Consider the following 17,404-nt stretch of genomic DNA (forward strand, 5'->3'; position numbering starts at 1 on the left):
CGAGGGCCCATCCCCACCCCCACTGGTCACTGTGGCAGAGCCACCTCCTGGTCTCGCTTCCTCTGGCTTGCTATCATTTCCTGCCTACGACTGGTCCCTGGCAGGCCCTACATTGCCAGAGTGTGAGAGGACAATTGTGTGTCAAATTGCCACACACACACACACACACACACACACCCCTGCCCCGCTACGTTCGGACCAACCAAACCTTCCCGAGTGTGGTGAGAATGAGGAAGCAGGCAGGCACCTTGCCTGCCCCGGCCTCCCAGGAGAGAATATGTCTCCCGGGGGGAGGCGTCACACTCCAGTTTAGGGTTATCCACCCTGTCTGCATGAGATGAACTGGCTTGGGAGAGGCGTGCTAAGCAAGTTTTCAGTAAGAAGAGTTAAAGTACTGGGGTTGGCAAAGGATTCAGTGACTTACCCTTCAATAAATCAGAGAGAGACAGGTTTTCACCCTCAAACACTTGCGTTCAGATATGCTTTCTTTTTTGGGAGAGACAAGTGGGTCACAGCTGGAGCCCTGGGAGTAGCATATAATCCACGGTGTGGCCGTGGCCCTGGAGATGCAGGAGGAACCCATCTGTCCTGGTCTGCGAAAGGAAAAAGATAATGAAGTTCTGGTCTAAATTAGGCCTGGCCATGCTTTCTCAGCTCCTCCCTTTTCTAAATCTGTCTTCCCGAGGCTGGGCTAGAATGAAACCATTTTCTCCTCTCCAGGAAGGATGGGTAGGTCTTTCCGAGGGACAGGATTTTTGCGGGCTGAATTCCCCAGGCAGGGGGGTGCAGAGTATCCCTGAAATGGCCCAGGGCAGAGCTCACCGGCTTGCTGTCTCTGTTCCTGCTCTCCCATGTCGGACCCTCGGGGAGCAGCTATCTGTACCCGAGGTGGGTTTTCTGTTTTGTTTCTGGTAGCACCAGGCTCTGAAGGGAGTTTATATAACTTTTGTTTTGAAAGCACCTTTCCGGACAGAGCCAGAGCTTAGGCAGGAGAAAGGGCAGAAATGATTTCACTGTCTGCGTGTGGTGGTGTTTGTTTTTGTTTTAAATGAAAGAAAGACCAAAACTTTCTGTGGCCCAGTGAATCAGCTGGGGTCTTTGACCCTGCCCTATCCACGGCATTTTATCTAGTGGGGGCCCAGGGAAGAATTTGGCCAAGCGGATTGAGGAACACACTTGAATCTGGAATGAGAGAAACCCTGACGTTTTTGTGCCCTTGGGCCCACTCACCTTCCTATGCCTAGATTTCCTTTCTGTCTCATAGGCCAGGCTCTGACACTGAGGTTCTGACTGTTCCCTCACAAGGGGCAAAGCCTGCTGAGGGCTGGAGTGAGGGGTGGGGAGGGAAGAATGGGGATGAAGCACTTGATGTAGTTGTGTGGAATAAACAGTATTTTTCTTTTGTACGGGTCTGCTTGTTGATCCTTCGCCTCTCAGGAGCTGATAGGGAGAAGCCAGACAATACCGGGGAGCTACGTCTGCCATCAGAGCTTGTAGCCTGGAAAACCCCATTGCAGGAGGGCGAGCGTTAGTGCCCTGGCCTCTCACTTCAGAAAGCCCTGCCGTGACCCTCCAGCCAGGATCCTCCCCACGCAATGCAGGGTCAAGAGGATGTGCCCTTTCTCCTTGCAGGACCTCAGAATTCCCTGCAAAGCCCACTTTCTGACCTCTCTTCTCCGGGTCTTGACAGACTGTGCTGTTGGTGTGCACACTCCTAGGCCCAAGAGGTGGCCAAGGGGCAACTATTTGTCAGAGAGCTGAGTGGATGGAGCCTGGATATACAAGCTGGAGTGTTTATAAATACCCACAAAGCCCTTTGCCGTGTGAGGTGGGTGTGCCAGGGGGAAGAGAAGGCAGACTGTAGGCTGGGGACCAAGGCTGCGGAACATTCTAACACAGAACTTCAGGTTATTATGAAGGTATGCTTATCATGACACAAGGCTAGATCATTCACAGTTAACTTAGACTTGATACAAATTTAGCTGTGTGGTAAGTGGATCTTCATTTGTGCTCTTCCTTAGGCCTACAAATGTTAGGGGCAGACCTGGCACTTGGGCTTAGAGCAGGGAGAGCATGACTGCAATATGGGCCCCTCTCTTTACCTGTCTACCTCCTAGGAGTTGGGTTCATGCCATGCACCCCTGCACCCCCCCCTCCCCCTTCCACCTACCTAGTATTGATAAGGTCTGGGCTCCATCATCTAAACTGGTGAGAGCAAGGCATCACCTCTGATTCCACCCAATCAACATCCCTGAGCCGGGCCCTGTGCTGGATTCTAGATCATGCTCTACCACTCCACCTCTGCCCAAGGGACAACAGGTGTCCAACATTCTGATGTAGGGCTTAGGGTTCCGAGGAGCTTTATAGCACTCTGAAATAATGGGGCAGAAAAGTCAAATAGAAGCCAGCGCTTACCTCTGCATAGATGTCACAACCCTCATATTAGCTGTCCACACTGGGCTGGGACTCCTCAGTACCCAGGCCAGGGGCACACAGTAGGTGCTTGATGAACATCAGATAGATGACTGAATGCGTTTCCTGTCCTCTCCTTCAAGGAAATAATGAGAGCTGAGTTCCTGACGTCACACTCCTGGGAGAAAGCAGGTATAGAGGATTCTGCTTAGCTATGCAGGGTTTAGACTGTGATATGTGGGAGTGAATGGAATCTGGGCAGCAACTGGCCCTGACCTGAGAAACACGGCTCCCAGCAGCTCCCACCAGAAGAGCTGGTAGAAGCTGATCTCTCTGGCTCAAACCAGTTGAATGTGGTTCCTGGCGTTTGGCCCAGGACAGCCTGAAACGAAGAGGGGTGGTTTTGTGGAGGACTGCAATTTCTATTCCCAGGTCTGAGATGTTCTTTTGGGTTTCTGGACTCAATTCCGACGTGTGTGTGGAGGCTTCCCCACACCAGTAAGCAATGCTCGGACACCAACATGGTATCCACGAATTCAGTTCAGTTCTGACAATAGCTACCTGAAGATAGCATCAGATTCCACAGGTAAAAGGCTCAGTCCCACAAGACCACCCTCCACTTCTGATACCATCACACGCCCAAGTTGTTACCTGTGCTTCTGATTGACCAGCTACAAATTGCAGGCTCCAACGGTCCCCTTCCAACAGGATGCTAATTGTGAGTATAGGTTGTTACCTACACTTCTGACCAACTGGCTATACATTAGAGGTTCCCATGACCCCCTCTTTGGGTTCTAGATTAATTTACTAGAATGGCTCACAGAACTCAGGGAAACCCATTTACTCGCTAGATTACTGCTTTATTACAAAGGTTATTAAGGGATACAAATCAACAGCCCTATGAAGAAATACATATGGCAAGGTCCAGAACAAAGGAGCTTCAGTGTTCATGGAGCTTGGGGCCCTGGCGCAGTGGCACATGGAACGGTTCTATTTCCCAACCTGGAAGCTCTCTGAACACCCTCCGTTGGGATCTTTATAGAGGTTTCATTACATAGGCATGGTTGATTAACTCATTGGTCATTGGTGATTGATTGAAACTCTAGCCCCTCTCCCTTTCCCAGAAATCAGGGGGTGGGACTAAAAGTTCCAACCCACTATTCATGGTTGGTTTCCCTGGCAACCAGCCCCATCCTTAAGTGTTTTCCAAAAGCCACCTTCATTAACAAACCCAGCTGTGGTGAAAAGGAGCTTGTTATGAATAACAAGACACCCATTTCACCTTCATGGCTCTGAAGCATTTTCAGGAACTGAGGACAGAGACAAAATATCACAAAAGATGCTCCCATAGCTCTATTGTTCAGGAAACTCCAAGGGTTTTGGAAGCTGTGAGCCAGGAACTGTGGGTGAAGACCAAATATATATGAGACTATGTTTTGGTCATCTGGATATATATATATAAACACACACACACATATGTGTATACACACATATATACATATACATACACACACACATATAATACACTATATATATACATATATATATATTTCTTATAAATCACAATATCGCAGATGTCCACGGTGCTGAGGACTGCTGTGAAGAGGGAACTGATCTTTTATGGGCTGGAGAAGATGTAGGCTGGTTTCTGGATTACAGATAAGAGATGCAGGCAACCAGAAGTTGCCTGGAGCTGCATGGCTATGAAAGGTTTTGATTTCCTTTTCTCTCAACTACAGAGTCCTTCAAAGAAGCCAGATTGGGGCTCACAGGCTTGTCTGGGGGGATGTAGGAAAATGTGAAGAGTTAAAATTAGGTGGTCAGTCCCTCAACAAAGCCTGCCTGGTTAATGGTTTCTTCCTGTATCTAGAAGAAAATGCCCACTAATTGACTGGGGAACCCAGCAACTGTGACTGACTTCAGTATTTGAGTGAGAAGGGAAGCCTAGGGGATGGATGGATGCTGACCCAGAAGCTTGAGCCCTCAAGCCTCTGAGAGAATTGTTTTGTCTTGGGAAGTAGGCAGGACAGGTGCTAGGGTCCCCTTTTTGTCAATCATATAGCTAACCCTTACTGATCACAACTATGTTCTAGGTACTCTTCTAAGCACTTAACATGCATTTTGTCAGTTAATTCTCACCATAATTCTGTAAAGTAAGAACCACTATTATACCCATTTTATAGATAAGGACTTGAGGCACAGAGAAGATGAGGAATCTACTTAGGGTTGCTTTGTTTGTAAGCTGCAGAACCAGGTCTCATACCCAGGTAAGTTGCCTCTAAAGCCTGTGTGCTTAACTTTACCCCATACAGGATGGAACTTGGGAATTACTTTTCTGTCCTGATCTTATTGGTAGGATTTCCACATCTTTTTACCACCCAGGGTCAGCTCTGCTGTGTTCTGTAGAAGAGGAAGAATTTTTCCTTTTACCCTTTTAGATTCTTTTGGTGGGTCTATTAATTACATTGACATAAAACACACTTAACAGGAGAAAAACAAATCTAATTACATATGTACAACAGCCCCATAAGAATATGAGACCCACAAGTGGTCAGGCAATTGAGGCTTATATGGCATCCTGAGCTATGGGGAAGGGGGTTGGGGCCTGAGACTTTAAAGGGGAGGAAGATAATTTACAGGAAGATGGGAAGAGCAAATGTTTGGCAAGCAAATGTTTGCCATGGCATGCAGAGACAATGGAGCCAGAAAGGAATCTAAACAAACAGGCCCTTGAGCTTCCCATAGCTATGATACTTAGCTCATCTTCTTTGTAGTTATCTCTGATGCTAGTTCTCTTCCTGGACTAGGCCCTCTATCTAAATTATTTTAGGCAGTTAAAGGGAAGATAAAATCTTTTCCTTAGCCTTTCAGGCCTTGATTGACTTCAGCTCAAATTAATCCACAAGCCAAAAATGCACATTTTGGGGAGGCTCATTCTGAACCCCTTCAGATCCATCTAAACAGTGTCTAGTTTTGGGACCTAATCTAGGGAAATGAACCCTTTACAGATAAGCCTTAACTCCACCCAGTGGTCCAGAATACTGAATTTGGAGCTCTAATTAATTAGTCATATTTACTGTATCTAATAAGAACCATGATTTTTGTTGTGGGATGAATTTACCCATACAAAATTTGGTTTATTGATAGGTGGTGCTGGATTTCCAGGGGAATACCTGGTGATCTTTTCTTGGAAGCAGAGCTCCCAGGGCTGTCCCTGAAATCCCTGTTTCCAGCCTTGGCACTCCAGTTTCACTTTTAGTTACATTGGGAAAGAGAGAGGAAGGGAAAAGTCCACTCCCCCCAGTCACAGCATTCCAGGGGTAAACAATCTGTAAAATCTTTTCCCCACAGGGGGATCTGGGCTCACAGACATAAATCTCAAGACTGATCTGCATTCCAGTTGCGAGGGGCCAAGGCTTAGGAATTACTTCTCATCTTACCCCAGTTTATTTTAGAATTAATAAATGGTAAGGAGGATTTTTGTGGCCTTTATTTTGGTTCAGAATTTAAACTTAAGCTCAAACATTTCTGAGAAAGACAAGTCTGTCTTTTTCTAAATATTTTCCAGAGGACAGGGCTCCATAAGATTCCTAGATATGGTAATTATCTCTTCCAAACATCTAATATGAATATTCCTTGTTTTATTTTATTTTTTAATATTTTATTTATTTATTAGATAGAGAGAGACACAGCGAGAGAGGGAACACAAGCAGGGGGAGTGGGAGAGGGAGAAGCAGGCTTCCTGCTGAGCAGGGAGCCCGTGGTGGGGCTCCATCCCAGGACCCTGGGATCATGACCTGAGCCGAAGGCAGAGGCTTCACGACTGAGCCACCCAGGTGCTCCCCTTGTTTTATTTTAAATCCATTCACTTTGAGCTATTTTTTTCCATATTAAAAAAATGTTTCATCCAAGACATCTTCATGTGTGCAGTTTTTGATAATTCAATATTCTCACCTCCACAACCTTCAAGATTCACCTCTGAAAAGAATAGGTAGGAAACAGATCTTTTTTAGGTTAAAACCATCCACAGGGACAGAGTGGCACGATGGTTAGATGTCCAGACTGTGAGATCAGTCAGGCTTCACCACTCGTAAACTGGGTGACCCTGAACAAGCCAATTAGTTTTTCTAAGTCTCAGTTTCCTTATCTATGAAATGAATCTAATCGTGGTACCTTTCTTCCAGGAGTGATGTGAGAATTAAATGAGCTTCTATACATAAAACACCTAGTTAGGGCTTGCCCTGAGGAAGGGCTCAGTAAATACAAGTCTCTCATTATAACATCAGAGATTTAAAGGTACTTGCCCAGATTATGCATGTAGTGATGGAGCTGTTAATTCAAGGAGGCATGGTTCCACCTAACAGGTGTGTAAAAATACTCTGGATATAATGTTTGTTTACAAAGGATTTTGATTATGGCATCTCTCTTTTGGTTTCTGAGGCCAGGACCAGTTGGTTTACTTATAGACACATGTTTTGAGATAAAACTGGCTCAAGGGAAGAAGAAATGGCTTGAAGAGACATTGAATGTCCCAGGGAACCAAGACTTGGATGCCAGGGCTTATTAAGGTAAGCCTAGAGCCCTCAAAGAGAGAATCTTGTGGCTGAAACTGGGGGCATGCTGTTAAACTTCATGTCAACCTCTTTCCTTTCTTTTTTTTTTTTTAAAGATTTTATTTATTTATTTGACAGAGAGAGAGACAGCGAGAGAGGGAACACAAGCAGGGGGAGTGGGAGAGGGAGAAGCAGGCTTCCCCGCAGAGCAGGGAGCCTGATGCGGGACTCGATGCCAGGACCCTGGGATCATGACCTGAGCCGAAGGCAGATGCTTAACCATCGGAGCCACCTAGGTGCCCAGCCTCTTTCCTTTCTTAATTCAATAAGCATTTTTTTTTTTTTAAGTCCTACTGAATGCAGAAACTATACTAGGAGATATGTAGAACACAAGCCTGAAAAAGATTTTTTTTCTCTTATTTAGGAAATCAGTCTAGTGTAAAAGGCAGATACATACGACTCAAGACAAACTGTAAAATGTTCAACAATGGAATACAACAATGAACCAATACTTTAACATATAGGCAATATTTTATAGTAAAAAATATCAGACTTTGGAATCAGCTCTGAAGTTGGCATGGCAATTTAGCTCTGGCAAATTTCAGTCCGTAGGCTTCTTTCCTTACTGGTAAAATGAGGGTCATCATACTTAGCTTTAGAACTATAATTCTAATTACAAGATTGTCTTGAGGATTACTAATAATGTCATAAAATTCCCGGTACATAGTTGATGCTCAATAAACAGCGAAGGAAGGTGAAGCAGGGATGGTTATCCCTACTTTTCAAATGAGGAATCGAAATCTCAACGAGATTAAGCGATTATTCGAAAATCACCAAACTAGTAAGTGAAGACGCCAGCCCAAATCCTAATATTCAGACCACGACTTTTTAAAAACTCCAACTTTCACCTATCTCATGCTTTCCTGGTCAAATGCATTAGGGAGAATGCGAAGGATGACGATAAGCAGAGTCTTGACCTTCGGAGAGGTGAGTTTAAGCAGAGAGAGTATTCCAGGAGCAAAGGAGCACCTACAGGGAGCGCCGGGGAAACGGTGCAGAATCCTCCAGGGCTAGGGGTGGGTTCGGTAAGACTAGAGTGAAGGCTCCAACCACGCCTTAGAGTGCGGACTCGGTACACGGCGGAAAGCAGTCCTCAGGTAGCCACAGAGAGGGCCATTTAAACAGGAGACACCTGACGCACGCTGGGTCCTCTCCTAGACCGCCCAGCCCATCTCCGGGGGCGGGGGGCCGTCGCGCAGCTAGCCTATTATCACTGCCGAAGCCCACGAACTCTCTTCCTCATTGGCGAGCCTCGGGGTGACGTCACGTTCTCCGGACCCGCAAAGGAAGAGGGCGCCATGATTGGTTGGCGCTGGGGCGGCGGGCGGTGGAGGACCCTGGCTAGTCTGGGTTTCCAGCCGGTGCTGGACTTTCCCCTTCCATGTTCCGAGGCCGTGGGGGACTGCAGAGGGCGGGGAGTTGGCTCGGCGGAGACCTGGATTTGGTTCTAAGAGCTTTGGGGTTGAGAGGGGGTGACCGGAAGTGATCGTGGGACTGACCGGAAGCGAGGCCTGGAGGGGAAAGAGAGAGCGGGCCCCCGGAGGGAGGGGGGCTTCCCGCAGAAGGGGACCGGGGGAAAAGGTGCGAAAGCGGCGTGGGAGCGCCGGGTAGGCAGCGGGTCTCTGCTGCTGGTTGTTTGGAAGGCAGCGAGTGACCACCACGAGCTCAAGGGGAGAGCCCAAGGATTGAGAGTACGGGAGTCCAGGGCTGCCTCAGGGGAATCTGGAATAGTTAAGCAAAGGGGCCCACGCGCGGCTCCAGAGAGCTGGGTGGGAGGGATTTTGGAAGTCGAGGCAGGAGCTAGGAGCCGAGGGTACGGCAAATTAGTTGTGCGGGCAGTGCGGTTCAGGCTTGGGGTTGGCCAGTGGGAACTGCGTGGGAGATTTGGTTTGGAGTTTTCGACAGTCTTGGCCCCATTGGGTAGAATCACACTACTTGCCTTTGTACAAGAAACGGTGTCTCCTGGGGCAAGGAAGGAGCCAGCATGGCCTGGGCTCTGAAGCTACCTCTGGCCGATGAAGTGATTGAATCTGGGCTGGTGCAGGACTTTGATGCTAGTCTGTCCGGGATCGGCCAGGAACTGGGTGCTGGTGCCTATAGCATGAGGTGAGTGAGATTTTTCCCAGACCCTGCACCTTCTAAATAACAAAAGCAGGAAAGAGAATGGGCGGGGGGATGGGGGGGTGGGGAGAGGTATTTAGTTAAATAAGCTGTCTGCGGTTAGGGAACATTGACTTGTTTCTTTGTTGCTTTGAATAGTGACTATTGTGGAAGAAATAGAACAAGAGATTGTAGGTAGTGTCAAGTCTGTGCAGGATCAGTGGAAGAAGCAAGAATGGCCCTTGGTTAGCAAAACAGATGAATGTTCAGAGGCTGTTTGTTGTGCCAATGTGAGAGACTTGGAGACGGATGGTGTGTGTGTATGTGTGGGTAGGTTGGACTGGAAGTGTGTGAAGGGGCCACATTGAGCATGTTAGGGATGTCTGGGGAGTTGGGAGATGGGGTTAATGATGAATATTGCTTGACTGCTTGTTGGAAGGAAATGTGAGACCTTGGTGACGAAGTCCACACATCTGCCTTAGCCAGCCGTTAAGGATTAATTGTGGGATGTCTGCCTTTTGAAACATAAACTACAAAAAGAAAAAGTATCAGAGAACTTTTAGATACTTCTAGACTTTGGTGTATCAAGTCAAATGTTGATAATAAATAAAAATCTCCTATGAAAGTAGCATAACTTCCCATGTAGTTTATTTGCATGCATTAGCTACTTCATTCCTCCAGTATAGTTTGTTTCATTTATGAGATGTACAAGAATCATGTCTGGAAATGTTGAAACATCTGCACCTTAGGGTTACATGGAATATAATTGGATTTCCAAATGCATTATAAGGCTCAGTCTAAATAAGTGAGGCAAAAGAGACTTTAGAACGTTAGTTTGAATTTATGAGTTTATAGGGGAAAGATGTTTTTTTATGGGGAAGGTAGACAAATTTTGTATTCTGATAGATCCTTTGAGAGTTATGTAATGTAAAATTCTTGTCATTATGCCTGCTACACCAAAATGGATTTTCCTCAGTGAAGTAAATTAATGAGTTAGAACTTAATACTTCATCTTCAGGAATCTTTTTTTTTTTTTTTTTTTTTTTTTTAAGATTTTATTTATTTATTTGACAGAGAGAGAGAGAGAGAACACAAGTAGGCAGAGGGAGAGGGAGAAGCAGGCCCCCCGCAGAGCAGGGAGCCCGATGCGGGACTCGATCCCAGGACGCTGGGATCATGACCTGAGCCGAAGGCAGCCGCTTAACCGACTGAGCCACCCAGGCGCCCCATCTTCAGGAATCTTTGCTTACAGTTAGAATAATAAAGGCTATCCTTGTATACATATTTTAGTGATTCTCAGGGAAATTTAAGCGCTATCATGGAATGCTCTTAGTGTTGAGAAATTTAACTCTAGTTTTGCCTGTCCTTGTTTACATAAGTCTGCCCTTAAAAATAGAGATTATCTTGGTCTGAAAGTAAATGTCCCAACCCTGAGCTTGCACAGCAGTTGACATAATATTTGACAATTCATGCTGTTGTTCATGTAAAGACTAACACAGCAAAAAGTTTGGTTTTCTCTGGATTATCAGAGGATGAAGATAATTAAATATAACTGTACTTATTATAAAAATAGTTGACATTGTCAACAGACATTCTGTGCATGTTATGTGCTTTCTGTACCAGGCAACCTTAAATTTAAAAATGCTTTCCTATGTCATACCCTGAGTGGTCTTCACTGGTATTAGCACAATGGTTTGTGTATTTACACATTTAGAATTTTTTCCAACATCAGTTCTACAAGAGTTTTCAAACATCACTTTGTTTTCCCTAGAGCACAGTGTGCCAAAATTTGAAGTATTTTTCTTTGTTTTTTTCACCTTCCTCTTTTTTATGCATTTTGCTCTTGTCACTCTTCTCTTGACTCTGATACATATGTAATCATTTGTGTTAACTTGTATTAATTAGATATCAGTTCTCAGACTTTGTGTTCATGAGAGTCATCCAGAGTACCCATTAAAAATAGTTTCCAGGGGCGCCTCGGTGGCTCAGTCAGTTAAGCGTCTGCCTTCGGCTCAGTTCGTGATCCCGGGGTCCTGGGATCAAGTCCCGCATCAGGTTCCCTGCTCTGCAGGGAGCCTACTTCTCCCTCTGCCTCTCTCTCTGTCTCTCATGAATAAATAAATACAATCTTTAAAAAAAATAGTTCCCAGGGCCTCATCTTCAGTGATTTTCTGGGGCACAGGCCAGAAATCTGATTTTTAAAACAAGTTCTTAGATTTTTTTTTTTTAAAGATTTTATTTATTTATTTGAGAGAGAGAGAGAATGAGAGAGAGCACATGAGAGGGGGGAGGGTCAGAGGGACAAGCAGACTCCCTGCCCAGCAGGGAGCCCGATGCGGGACTCGATCCCGGGACTCCAGGATCATGACCTGAGCCGAAGGCAGTCGCTTAACCAACTGAGCCACCCAGGCGCCCCAAGTTCTTAGATTTTGATGCAGGTAGTCCAACAACCACATTTTAAGAAACACTGACTGGAGGAGTTTTCATACACAAAGACAATGATTCTTTGCTCTTTGTGTTTCTCCCTTTAATTAAACCTCGTAATTAATTTTCCTATACCTTTTTAGGGAAGAGGTTCTCTTTGACAAGGTATTTGTTTTGTAAAATATATTCCCTAATGTATTCATTTTACCCTAATTTGCATTTTTTGCTGCATCTTAAAATGGTTTCACTTCAAATCTATTGATTTATATTTTATAAAGATTCATCTTAACTGGATTTCTGTTTTGGACTCTTGATTTCCCATTGTATTCAGTAATGTTCTTTTTCTAAGTGGTTCTTTAATATTCTTAACTTTTGTCCTTACATTTTAATACATGGGACAAGTTTTATAGTTAAAATAAAGGAAATTCCCTGAAAACATGCTAAGTAAAAGGAGCCAGTCAGAAAAGCCCACACAACATATGATTCCACTTTTATGAAATGTCCAGAATAGGCAAACCTAGAGAGACAGAAAGTAGAATAGTGGCTGACTAGAGCCTGGAGAAAGAGGTAATGGGGAGTAACTGCTAATGGTACTGGGTTTTTTATGGGGAGGGGGTTCATAAAATGTTCTAAAATAGTGGGGTTGATAAAAATGTTCTAAAATAGTGGTGAGGGGCACCTGCCTGGCTCAGTCGTTAGAGCATGTGACTCTTGATCTTGGGTCATGAGTTTGAGCCCCATATTGGGTATAGAGATTACTTAAAATGCATACATTCATATATAAAAATAAATTGTGATAGTTGCACAATTCTGTGACTACACTAAAGACAACTGAACTATACACTTTAGATGGGTGAATTGTATAGTATATGAACTGTATCAAAATAGAGCTGTTATTAAAGTTAAAAAGGGCTCTCTCTCTCGCTCAATTAAAATCTTTTTTAAAAAGTAAAGAAGGTTGGGGCGCCTGGGTGGCTCAGTCATTAGGCGTCTGCCTTCAGCTCAGGTCATGATCCCAGGGTCCTGGGATCGAGCCCCACATCGGGCTCCCTGCTCAGCGGGAAGCCTGCTTCTCCCTCTCCCACTCCCCCTGCTTGTGTTCCCTCTCCCACTCTGTCTCTCTCTGTCAGATAAATAAAATCTTTAAAAAAAAAGTAAAGATTAAATTTTGTAGTTTAGTTTGTTTATTTATGGTGGGCAGCAAAGCAAGGTTTATTGAGAGTACAAAGCTCCTGAAGAGGGAGGGGCCCCAAGAGGGTTGCCTAAATTTTGTAGTTTAAAAAGAATTTTCCATCTTTCATTTTTTAAAAATTTGAGGTGGAATTCACATCATAAAAATTAACCATTTTATTTATTTATGTATTTATTTTTTAAAGATTTTTTTATTTATTTATTTGAGAGAGAGAATGAGAGAGAGAGCATGAGAGGGGGGAGGGTCAGAGGGAGAAGCAGGCTCCCTGCCCAGCAGGGAGCCCGATGCGGGACTCGATCCCGGGACTCCAGGATCATGACCTGAGCCGAAGGCAGTCGCTTAACCAACTGAGCCACCCAGGCGCCCTATTTATTTTTTTTTTTAAAGATTTTATTTATTTATTTGACAGAGAGACAGCGAGAGAGGGAACACAAGTGGGGGGAGTGGGAGAGGGAGAAGCAGGCTTCCCGCCGAGCAGGGAGCCCGATGCAGGGCTCGATCCCAGGACCCTGGGATCATGACCTGAGCTGAAGGCAGACGCTTAACGGCTGAGCCACCCAGGCGCCCCCAAAATTAACCATTTTAATGTGAACAATTCAGTGTTATTAGTATATTCACAGTGTTGTGCGACTACCACCTCATCAGACCAAAAGAAAACCCTGTACCTTTTATGCAGTTGCTCCCCATTTCCCCCTCCCCTTTCTCCCTGGCAGTCTGTCTATAAGGATTTACCTATTCTGGATATTTCATATAAATGGAGTCGTACAATGTCTGACATTTTGTGTTTGGCTTCTTTCACTTAGCATCATGTTTTCAGGGTCCATTCATGTTGTAGCATGTATCAGTACTTCAGTATTTCATTCCTTTTTATGTCTGAATAATCCGTCATATGTATATATATCACAGCTTGTTTATCTGTTCATCCATTGGTGATGTAGGGATTGTTTCCACCTTTTGACTATTATGAATAATGCTAATGTGTCATTATGTTTAAAAAAGAGATGACCATGAAATGTTTATAAGCATTTGTGTACAAATTTCTGTGTAGATTTCTTTTAATTGAGTCATAATTGATATATAACATTGTACTAGTTTAAGGTGTGGAACATAATGATTAAATAGTTGTATAAATTGCAAAATGATCAGAACGATAAGTCTAGTTAACATCTTTCACATACATAGAAAAAAATTGTTCTCTTGTGATGAGAACTTTTAAGATCTACTCTCTTAGCAACTTTCAAATATGCAACACAGTATTATTGACTATAATCACTCTGCTGTACCAGACATATGTTTTCATTTCTCTTGGATATATTTCTAGGCCTGCAATTGCTGGGTCGTATGGTAATTCTATGCTTAACTTTTTTTTTTTAATTTAAAGACTTTTAGAGCAGTTTTAGGCTCACAGAAATACTGAGAGGAAGGTACAAAGATTTGCCATATACCCCCTGCCTCCACACATGTATATTCTCCCCTTTTATCAACAGCCTTTACCAGAATGGTCCACACTCTGTACCTACATTGATGAACCTACATTGACATATCATAATCACCCAAAGTCCATAGTTTACCTTAGAGTTCACTCTTGGTAGTATACATTCTAGAGTTTTGGACAAATACATAATGACAGGTATCTATCATTAGAGTATCATACAGAGTAGTTTCGCTGCCTTAAAAATCCTCTGTGTTCTGCCTATTCATTCCCCCACCCCCACCCAACCCTGACAACCACTGATTTTTTTTTTTAGTGTCTCCAGTTTTGCCTTTATAGAATGTCATATAATTGGAATCATGCAATATGTAGCCTTTTCAGATTAGCTTCTTTCACTTAGAAATATGCATTTAACATGCCTCCATGTCTTTTCATGGCTTGATAGCTAATTTCTTTTTAGTGCTCAATAGTCTAGTCTGGATGTATCACAGTTTATTCATTCATCTATTGAAGGATATTTTGTTTCCTTTCAAGTTTTGGCAGTTATGAATAAAACTGTTATAAAACATCCATGTGCAGGGTTTTGTGTAGAGATAGTTTCCAACTCCTTTGGGTAAATAATAGCAAGGAATGCAATTCTGGATCATATAGTAAGAGTATGTTTAGTTTTTTTGGTGTGTGTTTTTTTTCCTGGTATTTCCCCAGCCTTATTATTTTTTTAATTAATTTTTTAAATTATTAACATAATGTATTATTTGTTTCAGGGGTACAGGTCTGTGATTCATCAGTCTTACACAATACACAGCGCTCACCGTAGCACATACCCTCCCCAATGTCCATCACCCAGCCACCCAATCCCTCCCACCCCCCTCCACTCCAGAGTATGTTTAGTTTTTGTAAGAAATTGCCAGACTGTTCTCCAAAGTGGCTGTACCATTTTGCATTCTTCCTGGAAATTAGTGAGATATCCCTTTACTCCACATCCTTGTCAGTATTTGGTGTTGTCAGTGTTCCAGATTTTGGTCATTCTAATAGGTGTGTATCATATACCAAACTTTTTCAGGAACTGTCAAGCTGTTTTTGGTTTGTTTTTTTTTAAGATTTTTATTTATTTATTTATTTGTCGAATAGCAGTGGTGAAAGTGGGTATCCTTATTCCTGATTTTAGAGGGAAAGCTTTCAGTCTTTCACTATTGAACTGTGAAATTTTCATAAATGCCCTTTTAATATTAAGGAAATTTCTTTTTATTCCTAGTTGGCTCTTTGTGTGTGTGCATGCGTGAGTGTGTGTGTGTGTTTTATCGTGGTAAGATACACATAAAATTTACCATTTTAGCTATTTTTTTTAAAGATTTTATTTATTTATTTGGCAGAGAGAGAAAGCGGGAGCAGGACCACAAGCAGGGGGAGTGGGAGAGGGAGAAGCAGGCTTCCTGCCGGGCAGGGAGCCCAATGCGGGGCGATGCCGTGCTCGATCCCAGGACCCTGGGATCATGACCTGAGCTAAAGGCAGGCGCTTAACCACTGAGCCACCCAGCCCCATTTTAGCTATTTTTAAGTATACAGTTAGTTCAGTGGCATTAAATACATTCACGTTGTTGTGCAACTATTACCAGCATCCATCTCCAGAATTTTTTCATCATCCCAAACTGAAACTCTCTACCCATTAATCACTAACTCGCCTAGTCCCTGGCACCACCATTCTACTTTCTGTCTCTATGAATTTGACACTCTAGGAATCTCATATAGTGGAGTCATACAAATTTGTCCTTACGTGACTGCCTTATTTCACTTAGCATAATGTCATCAAGGTTTTGCTGAGTGTTTTTATCATGAAAGTGTGTTAAATTTCGTCCAGTGCCTTTTCTTTGTTTATTGAAATGATCATGTGGTATATTACATTGATTTCCTTATGTTGAACCACCTTGTATTTCTGGGAAAAATCCTACTTGGTTATAGTGTGTAATCATTTTTTTTTAAAAGATTTTATTTATTCATTTGAGACACAGAGATACAGAGGGAGAGAGCATGAGCAGGGAGAGGGGCAGAGGGAGAAGGAGAAGCAGGCTCCCCGCTGAGCCAGGAGCCCGATGTGGGGCTCGATCCCAGGACCCCCTGAGCCGAAGGCAAATGCTTAACCATCTGAGCCACCCAGGCGCCCCGAGTGTGTAATCATTTTTATATGCTATTAGACTAGTATTTTGTTGAGGATTTTTGTGTCTTTATTCAGGGATATTGGTCTGTAGTGTTCTTTTCCCATGCTATTTTTGTCTGGCTTTGGTGTCAGGATAATGCTGGCCTTGTAGAATGTTAGAAAGTGTTCTCTTTTTTTTGGAAGAGTTTGAGTAGGATTGGTGTTAATTCTTTAAGTGTTTGGTAGAATTCACCAGTGAAGGCATCTGTTCTAGACTTTTCTTTGTTGAGAGGATTTTGATTACTGATTCAATCTGTTGTTATATATCTGTTGAGATTTGTTATTTCTTCTCGAGTCAGTTTCGGTATTTTGTTTCTAGAAAAAATTTTTGTATCTAAATTATCTTATTTTTTGGAGTAAAATTGTTCATAGTGTTCTCTTATAGTCCTTTCATATCTATAAAGTTGGTGGTAATAGCCCCTTTCATTTCTGATTGATTTATTTGTGTCTTCTCCCCTTTTTTCCTGGACAGTCTAGCTAAAAGTTTGTCAATTTTGTTGATCTTTTTAAAGAACAGGCTTTTGGTTTTGTGGATTCACTACTTATTTTTTTTATTTTCTACTTCATTTTTCCCTCATCATCTTTATTATTTCTTTCTTCTGCTGGTTTTGGATTTTGTTTATTTGTTTGTTTATTTTTAGTTCCTTAAGATGTAAAGTTAGATTATTTTATTTGAAGTCTTTCTTCCTTTTTATGTAGGCATTTACAGCTATGAATTTCCCCGAGTACTGCTTTTACTGTGTCCTATAAGTTTTGGTATATTGTGTTTTCATTTGTCTCAGTATTTTCTAATTTCCCTAGTGATTTTTTTTTTTCTTTCACTCATTGGTTGTTTGAGAGTGTGTTGCTAATTTCCACATATTTGCAAATTTGACAGTTTTCCTTTTCCTTTTATTGATTCCTAGCTTCATTCCATTGTGGTCAGAGAAAATCGGTATGATTTAGATTTTTTAAAAGTTACTGAGGATTGGTTTATGGCCAAACATGTGGTCTACCCTGGAGAATGTTTTATGTGTACTTGAGAGTATATATTTTCC

General features: G+C 43.0%; 1 protein-coding gene across 7 annotated transcripts in view; it reads left to right on the forward strand.

The window, feature by feature from the left end:
- Positions 1–8,280: 8,280 nt before the first annotated feature.
- Positions 8,281–17,404, forward strand: part of TFCP2 (transcription factor CP2) — a 59,831-nt gene continuing 50,707 nt past the window's right edge. For 6 of the 7 annotated variants that reach the window (XM_044914842.1, XM_021704938.2, XM_021704939.2 and 3 more), the window contains exon 1: positions 8,732–9,131. In XM_044914842.1, coding sequence (XP_044770777.1) covers positions 9,010–9,131 — 122 coding nt within the window. In that variant the 5' untranslated portion in view covers positions 8,732–9,009. Of the gene's footprint in view, positions 9,132–17,404 lie in introns of all 7 variants that reach the window. The other variant, XM_021704937.1, reaches the window with a different exon arrangement.

The sequence above is a fragment of the Neomonachus schauinslandi genome, chromosome 5, assembly GCF_002201575.2.
Source record: "Neomonachus schauinslandi chromosome 5, ASM220157v2, whole genome shotgun sequence".
Taxonomy (NCBI): domain Eukaryota; kingdom Metazoa; phylum Chordata; class Mammalia; order Carnivora; family Phocidae; genus Neomonachus; species Neomonachus schauinslandi.